Source organism: Haliaeetus albicilla, chromosome 18 (assembly GCF_947461875.1).
Source record: "Haliaeetus albicilla chromosome 18, bHalAlb1.1, whole genome shotgun sequence".
Classification (NCBI taxonomy): Eukaryota; Metazoa; Chordata; class Aves; order Accipitriformes; family Accipitridae; genus Haliaeetus; species Haliaeetus albicilla.
Window position 1 is genome coordinate 27536077 of NC_091500.1, and position 18063 is coordinate 27554139.

The 18063-nt window shown below is 38.6% G+C and overlaps 1 protein-coding gene across 16 annotated transcripts in view; it reads right to left on the reverse strand.

Moving 5' to 3' along the window:
• Positions 1-18063, reverse strand: part of DST (dystonin) — a 307062-nt gene that overhangs the window by 76510 nt on the left and 212489 nt on the right. For all 16 annotated transcript variants that reach the window (XM_069805989.1, XM_069805986.1, XM_069806003.1 and 13 more), the window contains 12 exons: positions 17189-17312; positions 15697-15905; positions 15083-15400; positions 14739-14905; positions 14037-14193; positions 13645-13771; positions 10983-11045; positions 9743-9978; positions 7934-8063; positions 6163-6362; positions 4235-4730; positions 1783-3257 (listed from right to left, as the gene is read on the reverse strand). In XM_069805989.1, the coding sequence (XP_069662090.1) occupies positions 1783-3257; positions 4235-4730; positions 6163-6362; positions 7934-8063; positions 9743-9978; positions 10983-11045; positions 13645-13771; positions 14037-14193; positions 14739-14905; positions 15083-15400; positions 15697-15905; positions 17189-17312 (3702 nt within the window). The remainder of the gene's footprint in view (positions 1-1782; positions 3258-4234; positions 4731-6162; positions 6363-7933; positions 8064-9742; positions 9979-10982; positions 11046-13644; positions 13772-14036; positions 14194-14738; positions 14906-15082; positions 15401-15696; positions 15906-17188; positions 17313-18063) is intronic.

The window sequence follows — 18063 nt, forward strand, 5'->3', positions numbered from 1 at the left end:
CACTATTCTCCTTTATGCCTCTTCAGGTTTTTTGGTCTTTTTACCATACAAGCTCTTCGGTTGCAGGGACATTTATCTCCCCACAGGTCTGCACAGACCAGAGGAGGCTCTCACTCCTGAATTGTACGATTGCTGTGTCTTGTCCACTGCCCTGATGAAGTACAACACTAAGACAACACACAGGGAATTGTATTCTTCTACTGTCTGCTCATCAGGCTGCTTCCCCCTAAAAACACTGTTCTTTGTAGCCAAAAAAAAAAAAAAAAATATATATATATATAAAAATATATATATATATAGTAACAAAGACCTGAAGCTGCACCTAATGTTTGAAAATGCAAGAAATGTGGTAAAGTCAGAGATGACAAATTGGCTACAACTGAAATCCTGTACAGTCAGCGTAAGCAAGAGCAATCACAGCAGGAGCTTTTCCTATTTTCTGATATCCAAAGTGTTTTACTAGCCATATACCAAGAAAAGCTATTTGTTTCTCTTTTAAATTGAGATTGACTTGTTAGGACAGACTGGCATACAGTTTTAATCCTCCCAGTCTAATGGAATCTCCTCATAATGTAACTGTTCAAGATTTTTATCTCTATTTATGCCTTCTGAAAGATAATCAAAACTCACAGTAACGTGCATCCAAAATTCCCAGATTAAAGTTTTCAGGTTTAGTTTTCCTTTCTAATACCGTTTAGTTCAAACAAGCAAAATGCACCCTCTGTTGGGCCAAGCATGTAATGACTTCTTTCCAAGGTCATCTTTTTAACAGCATGGTTTATCAAATCCTGTTATGAAGGTTTGTTTTTGTGATTAACTGCAACTAACGTACAAGTCATACAAACATTTGAATCAGTATTAGACTGAAATGATACCAAACCAGCACAGAATATCCAGTGCTACTATATAGCCATTAGGAGATTTATGATGTCTTTTTGAACACTGCTTACATCTGTAGGATTTATAAATCTTTCCAGCAAGCACTGGAAATTAATTTATTGTAACCTAAACCAAGCCAGTATCTGTACTTCATTTCAGCACCAAAGCACAATTAACACCCTCTATCACTGCAATATATTTTTTTGAGCTGCACAAGGATTGCTAACTGGCATCTTTAAAAAGCTACCTACAGAAGCTCCAAAGGGCATTTTGGATAAGGATGCTACAGTAAACTCCCAATATAAAAGGGGTCTTATTTTACTTGATTTCTTCTTACTAGGATGTTTCTAGGTAAGGGTGGGATTCAGTGAGGTAAACCTGCCCAGTGTATCAGAACAGAAAACAGCAAAACATAAGGTCTTAAACCTACATATGCTGAAGCCTATACCCATGTGAAAACACCTGAACTACTCAGATGAGCAAAGTGAATTATGAGCTGGTATGTGAACACTGGAGTCTAAAACTCACACCACAGTGAAGAAGAAAGTTTGTGCAATACATAGACATCAGAATAGATACAAAACGCAGTTCTCAAAAACAGAAAAGGTACACGGATCACATAAGGAAACAAGATAGTGAAGAGAGGCGAAGAGGGAACTGGGGTGCAGGAACTGAGAGCTGGGATGCAAAGTTACCAATGTCTGCCAAGCCATAGCAAAGGAAGGCTTCTCTGGAGCATGAGAATATACCCCATTTAAAACAGATAAAGAACATACAGATAGAACTGACTGCTGTGAAACAAGACTCCTCCAAGGTCTGCACTTAACCAATCCCTGTCACAATATTTAATAAAATTGCATTGTGGTAAAATACTTTATAGTAATAAGAAAGAAATCTTCCTACCCTGAACGTATTCAGCTGCTGATTAATAGTCTCTGTTTCCATTCCAACAGGACCTTGTGACTCTTCATGTTCCTCGGCTCTCCCAAGCAGACTGGAAAATTCTTTTAGCTTACTGTAAAAGTCCTCAACACGGCTAAAAGTACCCTCCACTTGATCTTCCCTGGCTTTTGCTCTGTCTAGTAGCTTGTTGCACTGTTTATTTAAAGCTTCCAAGTCTCTTTTTATACCAACAAGATCAGGAGAAGCTTCAGCTTCTGTGGCTAGCATAATTTTACAGTTTTTGTTAGCATTTTCATTATTCATTATAAGATCCTCCAGCTTTTTCAGGAAACTTTTTATGTCCTCTCTCTGTGATTGCAGTACCTTGAGATCTCTCCCCACTGGAGCCATGCTATCAAGTTCATCGTCAAACTCTGCAAACTGAGAGAACATCTCTCGGATGCTGTTTTGGAAATGGCCGATTCCCTGAAGTTTTGTCTCTAAGAATGAGCACCTCTCTTCAACCTGCTGGTTCACTGCAGTGTATTCTCGCTCCAAAGATTCAGCTTGGAGCAAAAGGTCAGAAACACCTGCTGAATCAGAAGCTTCTATCACCAGGTCTTGGGCAAGCTTTTTTGCTAAATCAACATGAGGCCTTAAAGCCTGCAAAGCTTTCTGCTGGGCCTGCATCATCGTCAGGTGTTTGTTACTGAATGACTGAGGTCCAAGTGAGTCATGAGCTTCCAGATGCTCTCTGGCACTTTTAAGCTGTCTTTCGGTTTCCCTGGATGATTCCTGAAACTGTTTCAGCCTTTGTGCCATATTCTCCAAACACTCTCTCTTCTTATGTAATTGTTCTGTGACCACATACACTTTCTGATTCAACACCTTAGTTTCTTCTTGAACAATTTCTTTATCTGTTTGACTTGCACTGAGCAAACTCTCAGCAGTATTATTTAACAGCTCCACCATCCCATGGTGTTTATCCAGGTCTTTCTGCCAGGCCCTCACCTGAACAATAGAATTCTCTATTTCAACGGGGTTTATGCCAACTTTTAATTCACACAGGTTGCTTTGGCACTTCTCTATCCATGGCTGCAGATTTTCTACATGCTGCTTGTACTTCAGGGCTTTCTCCAGACAATCTGTTAATTTATCTTGCCTTTCTTTTACCTGCTTATTCATTTCATCCCAGTTACTTCTGAGTGCGGCAATTTGGGATTGTAATGCTGCCTTGTCAGCTCCTTGAGTCTTCTGTAAGATACTTTCTCCTTCTGCAACAATTCTTTCATATGAACAAATCTGATCGGTCATGGTCTTCTTAAAATCTTTCTGTTCTTCAATTAGTGATTGCAAGGCATCAAGTTTGGCTGATATAGGATGAGCCTGGTTCAGCTCTTCTTTCTTTTTGCCTAGCCAGGCTTGAAAGTCCTTAGACATTTGCTGGAACTGATGAGAAGTGGCATATGCCGATTGAAGCTGCTGAACATGGTTATCTACAAAAGAGAAGACAGCACAGAGGTTCATTATCAGAACCTGCTAGTATTCAGTGAAAAAATAATAATTAATATTGATTCTATTATGAATGATCATTAATGTAAGGAAAGCTGGTCCTTAGTATGTTGTGTTCGACTGGAAGACAACCAAATCAACCAAGCTTCTTTCAAGGGACAGACTTGTGCCTGTACTACAGCAGAGCAGTGAAGGCATTTGGACATGAATCAAATGAGGTGAGCTTAGCCAATCTGTGTCTACATGAATCTCATTCAGGCAGATTTCAGGGGTAAAAAAACACAGTCATGTTTCATGGTGTTATGAAATATAAGCACAGGGAATATTAAGTCATCTAGCCTAATAATGTCTAACTCGTGGCCTGCAGGCAATATGTGTTCTTAGGGAGACCTTTTAAAGTTCCTCATGACCCAAAGAAATTAAAAAGTTATAACTGAGGCTGTTAGGGAGAACAAAGTATGATACTGCTTGCAGTATATTACTTGCTCAGTTCTGTTGTTCACAGGGTAAGGGAAGGCTGCAGACTACCAGCCCCCTTCTGTCACAGGCAGTTTTATGCAATTTCCACTGTGTTTCACCAAGCCTTTAGCTGGTGCTTGCCTAAAAATTACAATTTTGGCTTACACTCTGCACCTATGCAGTTAGGTAGCTCAATGAACAGTATTCCTCTTTTGGTATTCTAATTCAGTGAAGATGCACCTGAAGCAAAAGATGAGAAAAGCAGCCCTGCTACAGTGCTTCAGATTCTCTCCTAAACTACTTACTAGAGATCCCAAGTATTGTTTTTACCTTTTCAAGGTATGGGCACTCTCCTAAATTCTAATGTACAACTGCCTGGGGGTTGGACTGGATAGAGAACTGGCATTAGACTCAGCTCATTCAACATCTCAATAAAGACAAAAGAGACTATGATGCTTTACTTTATGCCTTAGTTACTGTTTTTCTTTAAATAAATACTAACCTGCTTTTTGCTCAATATCCTTAAACAATTTTAAGATGCCATCTAATTGTCTCGTAAGTTCTGCTTTCAAATACTCTTCTCCAACCAGTACTGACAGCTCTTCACAAAGAGCTTGAGCTGCATTTATATTCTTCGTTTCCTGTTCTATTTCCTCCTTCATTTCTCTAGCAATTTCCAGTTGTTGTTTCACAGCATCAGGTTGTGTACTCACAGCCTGGCTGCTGCTTAGTTTACTATCCCATGCACTTAGTTTATCAGATAGACTTCTGAGTAGACTTTGATACTCTGTGCTTTTCACAATGGCTTGGTCAATTCGGTCACATCTGTTCCTCAGCTGGCCAGTTAGACTGTCCCATTTTTGTGCCACAGCTGCCAGTTGCTCTTTTACAATTTCATGGGAGGGTGGGTGTTCACCAGGTCTCATCAGAATCCCTTCACCAGCCATAGTTAACTGCTCGTATTGTGGCTTTCTGGTGTCAAACTCTTTGAGCAGAATCTGGGAAGAAAGGAAATTTTAAAAAGCATTTACCTCATGAAGAAAAGAAGCAAAGTGCTTCTGACAAAAGCAAAGTAGAATTTGTTGTAGCTAAGTTCTCTTACTGAGTAACCAATCTCCAAGTTTAAAAGCCAGTGAAACAGTTGCATCTTCTACACATAAACTGTGTTGTTTCCAAGCATTTACATCAAAGAACCAGCAAAAATAAGGTTCATTTACACATCATCTAATGGAAATTCAATCAGCAGATACAAGTAAACAATGAAATCTGTTAATACTACAGTAATTAAGTAACAGCACCAAGTAAAATAATCACTGTTTAGTTTCAAGCAGTGTCTTCTTTCCTAGACAGTTTCCATATTTGTCTTAAGATAGAACTTCAAAGAAGGTGTATTCTCACATAATATTGCAATGTATTATTATAGCACAGAGAATATTTGGATAATTCACAAAATGACTGAATGTGTACTGTAAGACCTTTATAGTTTATATCACTGGTTCCCAGTATTTTTTTTTTTTTTTGACAGTGAGTCACAGTGCTTGCACAAGAAGGGACAGATATCATGGTTTTACTTTACGGAGCATTCCAAACCCTTTCTTTTTAAGTCAATTGGGTTTAACTTTTAAGGACTGTTATGTGATACATGATAGTCTTATGCCAGCTGTCTAGATTTTTGAAGCACTTAGAAAACAATATTAAGTCATTTTCACTTAGTATTAGAACATAGCTCATGTTTTAAACACTTAGTTTTAATGAATATTGATATGCCAGCTTTAATAATATTTTTGCAAAATAAAAAAGTTATTTCTCATCACAGTTTAAAATAACTGGCAGCAATAGAAATGTTTGAAATTAAAATTTCTCATTTCTGCAACCTTGATTTAACTTTTGTTTCTTTTGCCTGCAGTTTGCTCTATTCTGTAGGTAAACTACTCCACTTTTTCACTATTTCTTCTGTCTTTCACACTCTTGGCCCTGTATCTATTCACAGTAAAGCATTTCACTTGCCTTCATATTTTTATTATCTACTGGCACAGTCAAGTGAATAAAATCTCAAAAAGCTAGTTCTACAGCATAGACTTTATATGAGGACTGACCATAAAATGTTACATATACACTCAAATTAATAAAACTTTAAAGGAACATTTTCATTTGACTACAGAGTTACCCATGGTCAAACAAAAGAATGTATCAGAGGATCAGTATCTCCTCAACGTTTTTTTTCTTTAGCTGTTCTGATCTCTTTTCAGTCTTGTAATTTCTTCTTGTAATTATGTAGTCAAGTATGACTTAAGCTGATACTTGCTGATAAACAAATGTAAATGGCTCAGACTAACTGTGCTGTACTCTATCTAGATGCAAAATACAACTTTGCTAATAGCAAAAAAGCAGAGGAAACTTAAATCAGTAACGCATGTTGGCACTACTCACCTGAACCTGTTGCTTTTGTGTACTCAGCATGTTAGGATCAATTGACAGTGGTCCCAGCACGCTGACCATTAGCTCCTTTTCTACAAGCCAGTGCTTTAGCTGAGCTTCTGCTGTCTGGAACTGGGTCAGGTAATTTGAGGACTCCTCCAGTTTTTGTTGTCTCTCAGATGTAACTTGATTGAGCTCTTTCCATTTGGAATCTAACAATGATAATGTTAACATATTGCATGCACCTTCTAGCAGATTGGCTGTCAGACAGCAGGCTATATATGAATCATAAACAGAGCTTTCTCATAAGGCTTCTTGCTGATTAACTCCAGATGCCTTATTGCAGTGACTCAGCAAATACATCTTTTAACAGTCAGATCCATTTACACTTGGATGAAGGTCTGCAGTTTAGCACAGCCATGTGCGGAATTTTTAGAGCAATGAATATACAACACGTAATAAAATTGGATTAGAGTATTACTAAATGAAATACCACCAAGTTCAGGCTTCAGCCTCAAATGATGTAAAAGCCAAAAGGCTGTACTCAATTATAACTTAGGTGCCTGCTTTAGATACAAATCTTCCTGCTTATTCCGTAAAAAGAAACAGATACCTTTCCAAGGCTGAGCAGAAGCCCTAATTTAGGCTAATCTGAACAGCCCTGTGAAGGAGCACACCTCTTTCAAATGTCTGTATTAAGAGCCTGTGGAGATTTGCCTCATTTAGACATCTAAAGCAGGTACCTAATGACAGGCAATGAGAATACTTCTGCACACAGGTATTTCAAAAGTGCTGAGTGAGCTTAGGTTCACACGTAGGCCAATCTATGGTCTCTTCCACTTGTAGCAAGTGGCTTCCAATGCAGCCATGGAGTCTTAACGATCTTGTAACTTCTCCCTTCCCTCTGTGATACTATCAGTGCTTGCTCAGTCAGCTCTGATATTTTGCTAACTCTCCTTGTCCCTGAATTTAAGCCATGTTTTCTCAGTTTCTTTTGCCACTTCACTGTCTTTGAACTCTGCTCATTCTGTATTAATTCCCTTTCAACACTACTCAAGTTCTCTCGGAGACCTTACCTGCTACTTAAACTTTTCAGAGTTTCACTTACAAACAGGACAGATCACAAAAATTCTAATCTTTAAAACTACTGTTGGTGTAGCTATACAAATTCCTAGCAGTATGAAGCAAGATTGACCTTTTATTTAAAATATGACAAACCTAAGAAGAACTTTCAAAAGCTCATGACAATTATGCACTACAGTATCTCAAAATCTATTGTCCACATATGGTAATTTCCAAATTTTTTTTGACAAAATTTACGGAGTCAGTTTTAGAAAATGGCAGAAAGCCATCAAAACCACAAAATGACAAAAGCCACTAATGCATGGGAAAAAACATGCAGAAGAGCATTACCAACAACTCAAACTGTTCTTTACATGTAATTAGAATTAACTTAATTTATTTTGTAAGAAGAACAACATATTTATCTGGAGCAGTAACTGACCAGTCAAGTTTTAGCTGCACACTGTGAAAAAGATAAAGCCCTCTGAAACAGGGAGTCAAGCTATAGCCTCTCTCAATTGCACTGATATAAATTCAAAGCCCATGGACATCAGTGGAATTGTTCTAGACCTACACTCTTGTAAAGGGAGTTATTTCCACAGAATTTAAGGAGTAAGAGGGAACAAGACATTAAAAATACCAATAATTGCTAACATTAAAAGCCTCATAATAAAACAACTTCCAAATCAGTCTGAGCTGTAATACAGCTTTACTGAAGTACCTATTTTATCCAACATTTGTCTCCACTTGGGTGCCTCAGGAGAGTCGGGGTTCTTCTCCAACAGCTCTGTCACTTTGTCCTTTAGTTCCTGCACTTTATTTGCACTTTGCTTTAATTCAGTTTCAAAAAGCTGCAAATTCAAGTGATAAAAAAAAAGAGAGACTAAAGAAGAACGGTAAAGTGTAAAGTTTAAAGTCCATAATACTGAGAAGCCAAGCATGAAGATAAACAATAAATATCTAACACTTATGTACTATTTTTCTGCTATGAATCTCAAAACACTTTGTAATGGCATATGTTGCTGGTAATTTTTTTTTTTTTTAAGAGATAAACTGACAGATTTAATCTATGTTAATAATAACCATTATTGTTTAACTTGAACAGTGACAGAACTAGAAGAATTCACATAAATAAGATCCACTAGGTCCCATCATATTCACATACTCTTGGAATCTATTCTTGTATAGAAGGCAAACTGACTAATGCACAGTACAGTTCACAGCAGAAATAACCCAGCTAGCACCAACAGAGAGGAGTGTGGTGTGGCCTCATTTACCTCAATGGAAGTCCTGCTATCACAGATAGACTGCTTCTTCTAGATCATGTGGAACTATAGTTTAAAGAGCACCACAGCTTAAAGTGTAGACGTAGCAGGAGACTGACATGTCCCAGCAATTCCTAATTCATGCTGTTCTTATAGACAGAAGTGAACAGTCCTTATATGCCTGGCAAAGGGCTCTTACATGAATATTCTAAGTAAGAAAGCTTGCCCCATGGAGCTGCATTTTAAATATCCCACACCCACTAACATAAAACACTGAATAAACTATGCTTGATTTAGAACTTCTAGTAAAAGGTCCAACTGCATCAGAAGGATGACTCTTGCCTGAGCACTTGGCTCAGTTTTCCAACTATCTGTGAATACTCTTCTGTTACTACACCGGGGGTAAGATGGTCATGTTAGCTTTGCCCATTCTCTGTTAAAAAATAAGGAGCTAGTTTTCTTCCACATTTAGTCTAAGTTTTAGGACTGAAGTTATCCAAGTCTGAGGTAAGTTAGTAGCTGTTTAGATTAAGTTTTAAGGGTGACCCACCAAATATAAAAGAAGAACCTCAGTTGAATCAAATTCTGTCCTTGTTTCTCCACAATCACAGGCAAGGAAAGAATTTCCCCTATGCATTACATTTCCCGTTATAGATGAACCTTTACACGTGTAAATATTGTCCTTCATTGCTAGAGAAGCATACGTCTCCAATGCTTAAACACGACAGAAACTTACTGCTGATTCAGTGGTTTTCTCAAATCAATTAAAAAGCAGGGAGGAGACTGTTGTGCAGCTATATAACTTAACAAGCATGACATGGCTGCTGAAGAGAAACACTGCCTTGGAATAGACATAAGCCGCTGAAGCTGTAGAGACCGGGGGGGTCTGTGGACTATCAGTGAACCAGCAGCTGCAGAAACAGCTTTTGGATAGATACAGCCCTTCAGACCTTACAAGCAATCCAGTATATATCTCTAAACCACTAAGGAGATCAAAAAAGTTTATTGCATAATCAGTATAGCCTCACCTATTTAAACTGGCCACCAAAATTTTTATTTTCTGACCTGCACAACTCCTCTCTGACACAGTGCTCCTTTCACTCCACTGACATAGTTTGCCAGATTTGCTCTAAGCCTGATTAGCACGCATACTAAGATCATTTAAATACTCTCTGCAACATTAAGCTAGGCTGAGCTATCAGTTGTTCAAATAGAATTTACCCAATAACTGCAAGAAAGAGTATTTTTTTGAAGGCACAAAGTACCTTATGTTGCTCAACTTGGGCTTTAACCGCTTCACTATCAGTTGGAGCAGCTTCCCAGTCTGATGCAGTTTTGTCCATTTTTTGCAGCCACTGCATCATTGAAGTTGATTCTTCCTGAATATTCTGCATTTTTGAAAGCATACTTTCTAGTTCTGAAATCTTCTCCTTCAGTAAAACTCCCAAATCTTCATAACCGTGATTTACATCAGACATGGCTTGTTGAACAGTTGTCAGTTCTGTAAAAGGAGAGATGCACAGAGACTATGTTATAGGTTGCAAGCCCTTCAAACAATAGACTTCAAGAACTTCTAAACAGTATTCAGAGTTACCATAGATAGAAGTCCCCCAAATAAGAAGTTGCTGAATATGTTACAAATGATTTCAATTCACTCTAAATGTGGTAACACTACATCTGAATGACCTAATGTAAGGTCCTATTTACAAGAGCTTCTCATTTCACAGAAATCTTTACTTTTAATACACGCAGGTACACAAATACCTTTCAATCTTTCTACCCATTGTTATTTTAGTATTTTAAGCAACAATTCCGTGACAAAAAGTTGAACATACTGGACTACAGTTCAGTTACTTACATGAGAGCCTAACATTACTGCAACAGTATTTTGCTCACATTCATGTACCATTATAAACGTGTTTTATCACTGAGAGAGCACAGCAGGCAAACTGTGTACTAAGAAGTCTATAGTTTACCAGAACAGACACTGCAGACTTGGGATGCAGGTACATGGCTATCCATAAGCACATATAAAGTGGCTGTGTAAGTTCTTTTGTTTCTTTAAAGGGGTTGGTCACATACAGTGATACAAACATATGTAAAATGGGTGTCTTTGTATATGTGTGTTTGTGTTTGTGTGTGTTGTGAATGCTGGTGGGTGTTAAAAGTTTCAAACCACATACACGTGCATTAGAATTTTCTCAAAAGCCATGTGTTATATTAAAATAGCTATCCCTGTATACATTTATAGAATTACATACTGATTCAGAAAATGCTGCCAGATTTGTTCTGTCTTCAAAGAAAATACTGAAGGTAGGTATTTTTACAATTAATTTTAGTATCATGTCCTCGTCAATATAGTTGCCTTACGTGATGGTGATGTGAAATTTCAGTCCAGTAGTGACTGCTACAAGCAGATTTATGTACAACATTTAAAAAATACTTACATATTTAACAGTAATTGGCAAGTACATTCCTTTATCACACCCTGGAATTTTTACTGACCTTTATTTTTCAGGAAATCCTGAGTTCCTGGAGGTCCTCCTTCACCATTTAACATTGTGCCACCTGTGGATCAGGGAAGATGAAGTCCCATGCTTATCTGGGCTTTTTCCCACCAAAACCCCAGCACTGCATTTCCTCTTCAAAACAGCATGATACGTAGCTCTCATTATACCATTACAGAAATATCTGAATGCTAACCTTGTAATAGCAAGTACTTTATTTAAACTTTAACTATTTTAAGGTTGTTTTATGTTTTAAACTGCTCCAGCCAGCTAGTACCATAAGCGGTACCACATGTGCACAGCATATGCATAGCGGGTCTGTGTGCACATGGATGCACACGTGCATGATGCATAAGCAGTCCTAGCGTTCACAATATCATGCTAAATAAACAACTATAGTGGACAAAGGTCTATGCCCTAGCTATGAGGCTTACTCACATCCATATGGCTAACATCACTTCCTTCCTATCCCCAAAAGGAATCTGTTCCCTACTGCCTACTGAGAACATGGTTTTACCCAGCCATGTCTGGGTATGGCCTGGGAGAGGGCTCGCTGGCAAACGCAGAGACTCTGAGGAGAGCACTAAACATTAAACAGCAGAGGAGCCCAGAGCGGTCATTGCAGACACCGCAACAAAGGCACTGCTTACTCAGGACACCTTTACCCACCAGGGAAGTGGTTGAGTCACCATCCCTGAAAGTATTTAAAAGACGTGTAGATGTGGTGCTTAGGGACATGGGTGCTGGACTTGGCAGTGTTAGGTTAACAGTTTTACTTGATGATCTTAAGGGTCTTTTCCAACCTAAATGACTCTACGATTTAGCAGCACCGTACCTCTGCACAAAAAGCTCTTGATACCAACTGGACGGATCCCTCCCTATCTTGTCATGAGCGAGATTTAAGCATGTGCTCCATGACAGGGATTGCAATGCGGAGTCCTTACTGTTACACCTGAAGTCCTTACTGCCGCTTGGAGGCAGCCACTCACCCAGGCAGCCCTACTAATTAAACATAATTTCAAAGCCTCTCTAACCAGGGCTACATGGGCTTTGTAAAATGCTGTCAGAACACAGAGCTGGGGCATGTGGTCAAGCCACAGAGAACTGCAAGGAGAATCACTTCCCACTCTCCTGAACATATGTATTTCCAGATGAGCAATTAACAGAGAAAGATTAGCGGTTGCCTTGGAAAAGGCTATGCATCCACCCCACAGTACCAGCTGGGCAGTGAGAACCACATTAGTGGCAGCTGGAGGATGGCAAGAGAAAACAAACAGATAAGAGAAGTCACAGACCCCAGCCAGAACCTTGTAAATCTTCATGCTCTATTAGCTGGACTCTGGTATTTATAACTGTGATTAAGTGATACACAGTACAGCTCTTGTCTAAGAGGGTGAATAGTGTAGTCTGGAGGATTACAGCTGCTCTTATATGCTAGTTATTTAATTATTTTTCTATCTGGATGCATAGGAGTAGAGAAAGGGCAGAAGAAGGAGCCCAAATATCCCATATAAGGTTCCAAAATGTTCTTTGAAAGATTTTTATTTAAAATTCAAAAGAGAATGAAACCAGAGGCAGCTACTACAAAGAGATGTGAGAAAGAAAGTGTTCTACTCTTGCCAAATAGGTATCCTCTGGCTGTCCCCATCCTCCCAGTCCTTTGCAGATGACCAATGTAGGCCAACACACTTGAATTTATTTCCATATCTAGTCAGTTCAAGAACTGACTGAAAATGTGCTTATGGCCATTAAAACACCCTAGGTACCACATGCCTTGAACTATGGCTTGAATGATACTTAGCAGAATTACTTGTTTCTGTAAAGCAAATTCACATTTAAACACTAGAGTACAGAAAATCATGGAAACAGATTTGCTGTCTTTAAAATCAGATTACTAGTAAAAAGGATTTAGCTGAAGCTCCAGACTGGAAACACATTTTGGCCCAGGAGAGTCATGCTGGGATTTGGAGTTGATTTGCTTCCGTGCTGTTATTTCAACTAAAATATTGACCAGCATTAATTATGCTATCATACTGGGATGAGCAGGTTTGCCTAGGCTCACTTTTTAGATAAACCACGTCCTCATCACCCTTCTAACAAAAACTCCGTGACTCTGCGAACCTTCATGTGTTTGCTTGGCATCACACAGAATAGCCTTATGGCCATTGAAGAGGTATCTCTGTGGCAGCAAAGGTGTGCAGGCACATCAGTGTTTGCAAAAGCAGGGTTTGTGTTTGTCCTACTTGCAGACTTGGTGGCTGTGTGAAGCACTGAACACCAATCAGAGTCAGCCAGTTTCTCATTATCAGAAGCTTTCTGAGGTGAGGTGAAGGCAACTATGATCCTGTTCATTTTGTTCATTATCTGGGAATTACATACTGAAGTAACAGCTTTAGGACCTGTTAATCATTTACATCAAAGCACTTTTACACTATTTTGACAGTGTAAAGCAATCAGAATGTGCACTGAATTACTACAGCAGTTAAGACAGTTTAAATGAGAGTCACAGCAAACAATGGTCAGAACAGACATACCTAACTGACTTCTCACAAGCCATAATATTCAGAAAGCTAATCCAAGGGTGAAATATTTTAATTTTTGTCTTAGATGTTTTAAAAATTCCTTAAGTATTAGGCTTACCTGATTATACAAATGCGTACCTGATTTTGCAACTGCTCTCAGTTTGGCAGGAGAAGTCACAGCAGTAATTAGATTACACAGCAATGTTCCTTGGTTATTCATTTTCTGCAGTTCAGGTGCTTTTAATGTCCATTCATCTTTTAAATTCTGGTTAAGAAAGACAGTCATTTGTTGATTACAAAACTGATTTCAGACCTAAAAGATTCAGTATAGAGAAAGGAACAACCTTGCTACTTGGGAATCCCCTGCAGTATATCTAAACATGCAAAGGAAATACGAATGTAAATGCAGGCTGCAAGCTCCCTAGTCCCAATTACTGTGACTGCTCACACCTTAAGTCTGTACTTTTATGCTACTAACAGATGCCCTATTTACTTCAGCCATATTTGACTTCTTCTCTACAATGTCTTACCAATGTATCTTCCAAAGGTTTCTTTAACTCCTCTGTATTCAGAGAGGGTTGTGCTGCTGGAATTCGTTCTGTTGTTTCTTTTATCCATTTCTTCAGTGATTCTACAAGAAGCTCAAAAGTATCCATTTGTTTCTGACAAGATGATACATCCTCTTCTCTGGACAATTAAAGACAATTAAAGGAATGTCAGTATTCCTTCTAGTAATTAAACCAACATTTAAATCAATACGGTATTGCTATTCCTAAATTCAAAGAGTCACAAAAACTAATTTTATGGATATGAGCAGAATGTGGAAAATCTAGTCTTGCTGTACAGGTAACTTATATGGAAGCTCTAATAATTTCTCCAGTTTTCCTTTGCAGCCTGATTCCAAATGGTACTCTAAAGCAATTTGCACAAGCATCAATTTATATTCTATCAGAGAAGGGGAGAAGTAGAGTTTGCTTAGAACTGACAGGACTCCTGGGAATGTCAAAAAATTTGAAAAGTCACTTGCTTTTACAGCCCACATTAGAGCTCTTGAACCAGACAGACTAACTACAGATGCATTTCCAAATAGAATCTCATTTTTAAAATAAAAAACATGTCTACTCTGTGGTTAACTGCAATCTCTTGAGATCGCATGCAAGAAGATAGCAGTCATCACCACGTTCACACTGTATTATTAGCCAAAGCAGAAACACTTTAATTATTCAACTTACTTTTCCTTTACAGTCTCCTCTACCTCTCTGAATTTCTTTGACAAAGCATTTACTTTTTCTAATACCAATGCTTTATCTCCAGGAAGAGCATGGAATGAAAGTTCTTCAAGAAGCTGCTGCAAAACTTCCAGATCCTTCTTATGTTGTGCCAATTCTACACTAGCTTCCTGCAAAATAGGGTTACATTCTTCATATTAGACTTTACAATCACTTGTTCAAAATTAAATTCTTGATTTTAGCTAACCGACCAAAGTTGGGAAACAAGCATGCCTTATTTATTGTTCAATCACTTAGATGAGTTAGACTAGAAATGCACAATATATACAAATGGAATGGTACAGTACCTGTATATACTGAGACACTTCACTAACATCCTTTCTTGGTGCCTCCGTCTCACTGAGGGCCTGGTTTTTCTCATCTAGAAATGACTGCAGTTTTTCTGAAAGACCTTCAAATAACTCCACTTTAGTCTTCAACTCCTCCATTTTCATAAGCTTCTCTTTATGCTTGTTACCTGCTTCAGAAAACCGTCCTGCAAGTTCACTCATTTTAGCTTGCAGTGTGGATGCAGTGGATGGATCTGCTGTTTCCGTGAACTTCTTCACTTTTTCATTCATAGTGTTTATACTGCTTTGGCGACCCATGATGTCTTGTTCTAGCATCTGAAAAAAGCAAGAACTATTGCTTACAGCAATACATATACAATATATAGTATTGCTTATAACTAAATTTTAAGAAGCGAAACTGATCCACCATATGAAGCAACAAATCAGTACAGCTAGACCATCAGTGTAGATTATTTCAGCTACAAAAATCCTTATGTGCAGTTTCACTTCACGCAACGGTCCTCTTTATTAAGTATTTTGAATCCATTAAAGGTGCCAAACTAAGATTTTAATTCTTTCTTGAAATCTGAATTATCAAACAAATGTTTCTTCTTTCAGAGAATGCTACTTACAATGCTTTTACTAATAATATCCTGAATAGCAGCAGAATTCAAAGGCACTTGATCTTGTTCTTCAAGACTCTTTTCAACTCCTTCCATCCAATCCAGCATTTCATCCAAACCATCCTGCACACTTAGGGATCGTGTCAGAGTTATTTGGAGCTTCTCATTCCTTTCATTCACAGACTTGGATAAATTATCATACCTCTCCACAATATCATCTGATAAAGAGAAAATATATTTCAATTTTTTCCTTGAGCCAAACTAAGCTTTTAACTCATTTTACCAGTTCTTACCAGGTGAGTGTGAGTCAAAAATTGCTTACATTAGAACGAAGCAAAACCATCAGCTTTATTCAGTAAAAACACACAAGCAAAATCTTCAAATAGAGCCAAGAAGCCCACAGGACAAGGGAAATGAGGGAGCAGCTTACAGCTGTACTCCCCAGCTTTTAGAAGCTGGTTCCCATGCAGCTCTAGCTTATGACAGCTGTTGACTTTTCCCAAGAAATAAAATAGCAGATATTAAGACAGTTCTTCTACAATTATGTCTCTTATGTTATTGTTAGAGCTGAAAGGTTCTTCCAGATGGTTCTTCATTAGACCCTCAACACATTCGGGATAAGCCTCTGAAAGTTAGTTACAAGTTCCATGTTCCTCCCATGGAGTTTCATCACCCACTCCAAAGAGGCAAGCCCACAGTTGTTTTATTTTGTTGCTCTGCAAGTTGCTTATGGGATTCCAGTAAAAGATAGTTGTGTGATACACATAGAGAGTCTTCAAACTTCAGACACTGGTGAATGTCATGCTGTGCTACTTCTCACAACTGACAGGAAAGAGTATTGGGCGTAGGTGGTAAGCTTTTTGAAGTGGCAAGGGTTTTGGCCTCTGTGAGAAGATGCCAGGGACTGCCCCATGCAGACGCAGACAGTTCCAGCCAGCTCCAGCTGACCCACCACAGGGCACAGTGGAGCCCCTCAGCCAAGCTGGTGGTGCCTCTGGGAAAACGTGTTTAAGAAAGGGGAAAATGCTGCCTGGGACTGAGAAGTAAAGGAAAAGAAGGTGTGAAAAACAGCCCTGCAGACATCAAGGTCAGACAAGAAAGAGGAGGAAGAGGTGCTCCAGGCGCTGGAGCAGAGACCTTCAGATAGCTGGAGTCATGTTCCTTGCACGTGAACATGCTCGTTTCCACTGGAGAATTTATGATCCTCAGCAAATCACCACCTCTGTTTAGCATGCCCATCTGCAATGTGGGAATTAAACACAATCCCTATTTCTGAAAAAAAAAAGTCAAAAATCAAATGACAGCTTTTAAGTGAAAAGTGTATGGATCAACGTAGGAGACAGACCAACAATGAAGCTACTGTGCTGTAATAGCTTATGACTCAACAAAACATGGACTTGAACAGTGACACAAGAATGTGGAAACTGTATTTTGTCTCTTTTGGTACCTGCATGCAGCCACAAGCAATAAAAAGAGGTATTAAGAAAAGTAAACATTTTACCCAGTGTTTTCTGAATCTCATCTTTGTCTTGTGTTAACTCTCCCCTTGTATCCAATAACACTTCAGCAGCTTTTTTCAGTTTTTCTACAGCAATTTGGTGGTTAGACACTTGTCCCTGAAGAACCTGTAAAATTCCACAATTATCAGTTACGCTTTTCAATACAGCTAATAGTTACACATGCAAGTCTTGAGATATGTCACACAACCTAAACTTAGTGCTGTGAATAAACTAACTAAATTTGTGACTTCTCCTTAAGAAAAATCTTCACCAGTGGCTGTGACTGCTGTTGACCTTCTGGCCCTTGTTTTAGTTTCTTCACCATCTTTTTTATCTTCTGTTTTACAATACTTCTCTGACTCAACTGATTTCTTGCATGTAACTTCAAAATGTGTCTTTTGATTAACTGTTTTTAAAGTCCACTTGTACAGACTCAATACTACCCAAAAGAAAAATATGTTTATTTTCCAACTCAGCACCAGAGAACAATTCAGGGGGAAAAACATGCAGTCATCAGCAGTAGTTACACATTCACCATCAGTTTCATTGACAAAGGATCAGGCTGATATTGTGGTGTAAACAGGAACAGCTTGAAACAATATCATGGCGTTCACAGTTGAGGAACCTCCTGGAGCTCGTGTCACTGAATTTTGCCTAAGTTTGTCCATCTAACCAAGGAACACAGGTTTAGAGACTTGCCCAGCCATGACTTGCTCCAGAGTCAACAGAGAAAGACAGGAAGGCTGAATCAACTTCTGAAAGGGGCTTTCTCCAGTGTATAAAAGTACTTTAGGGTGAACAGTCTTTAAATTATTTCAGGCCTCTGTGCTACTATATATGACGTATGTTTGCTTGGATTCACTTGAACTTTATACAA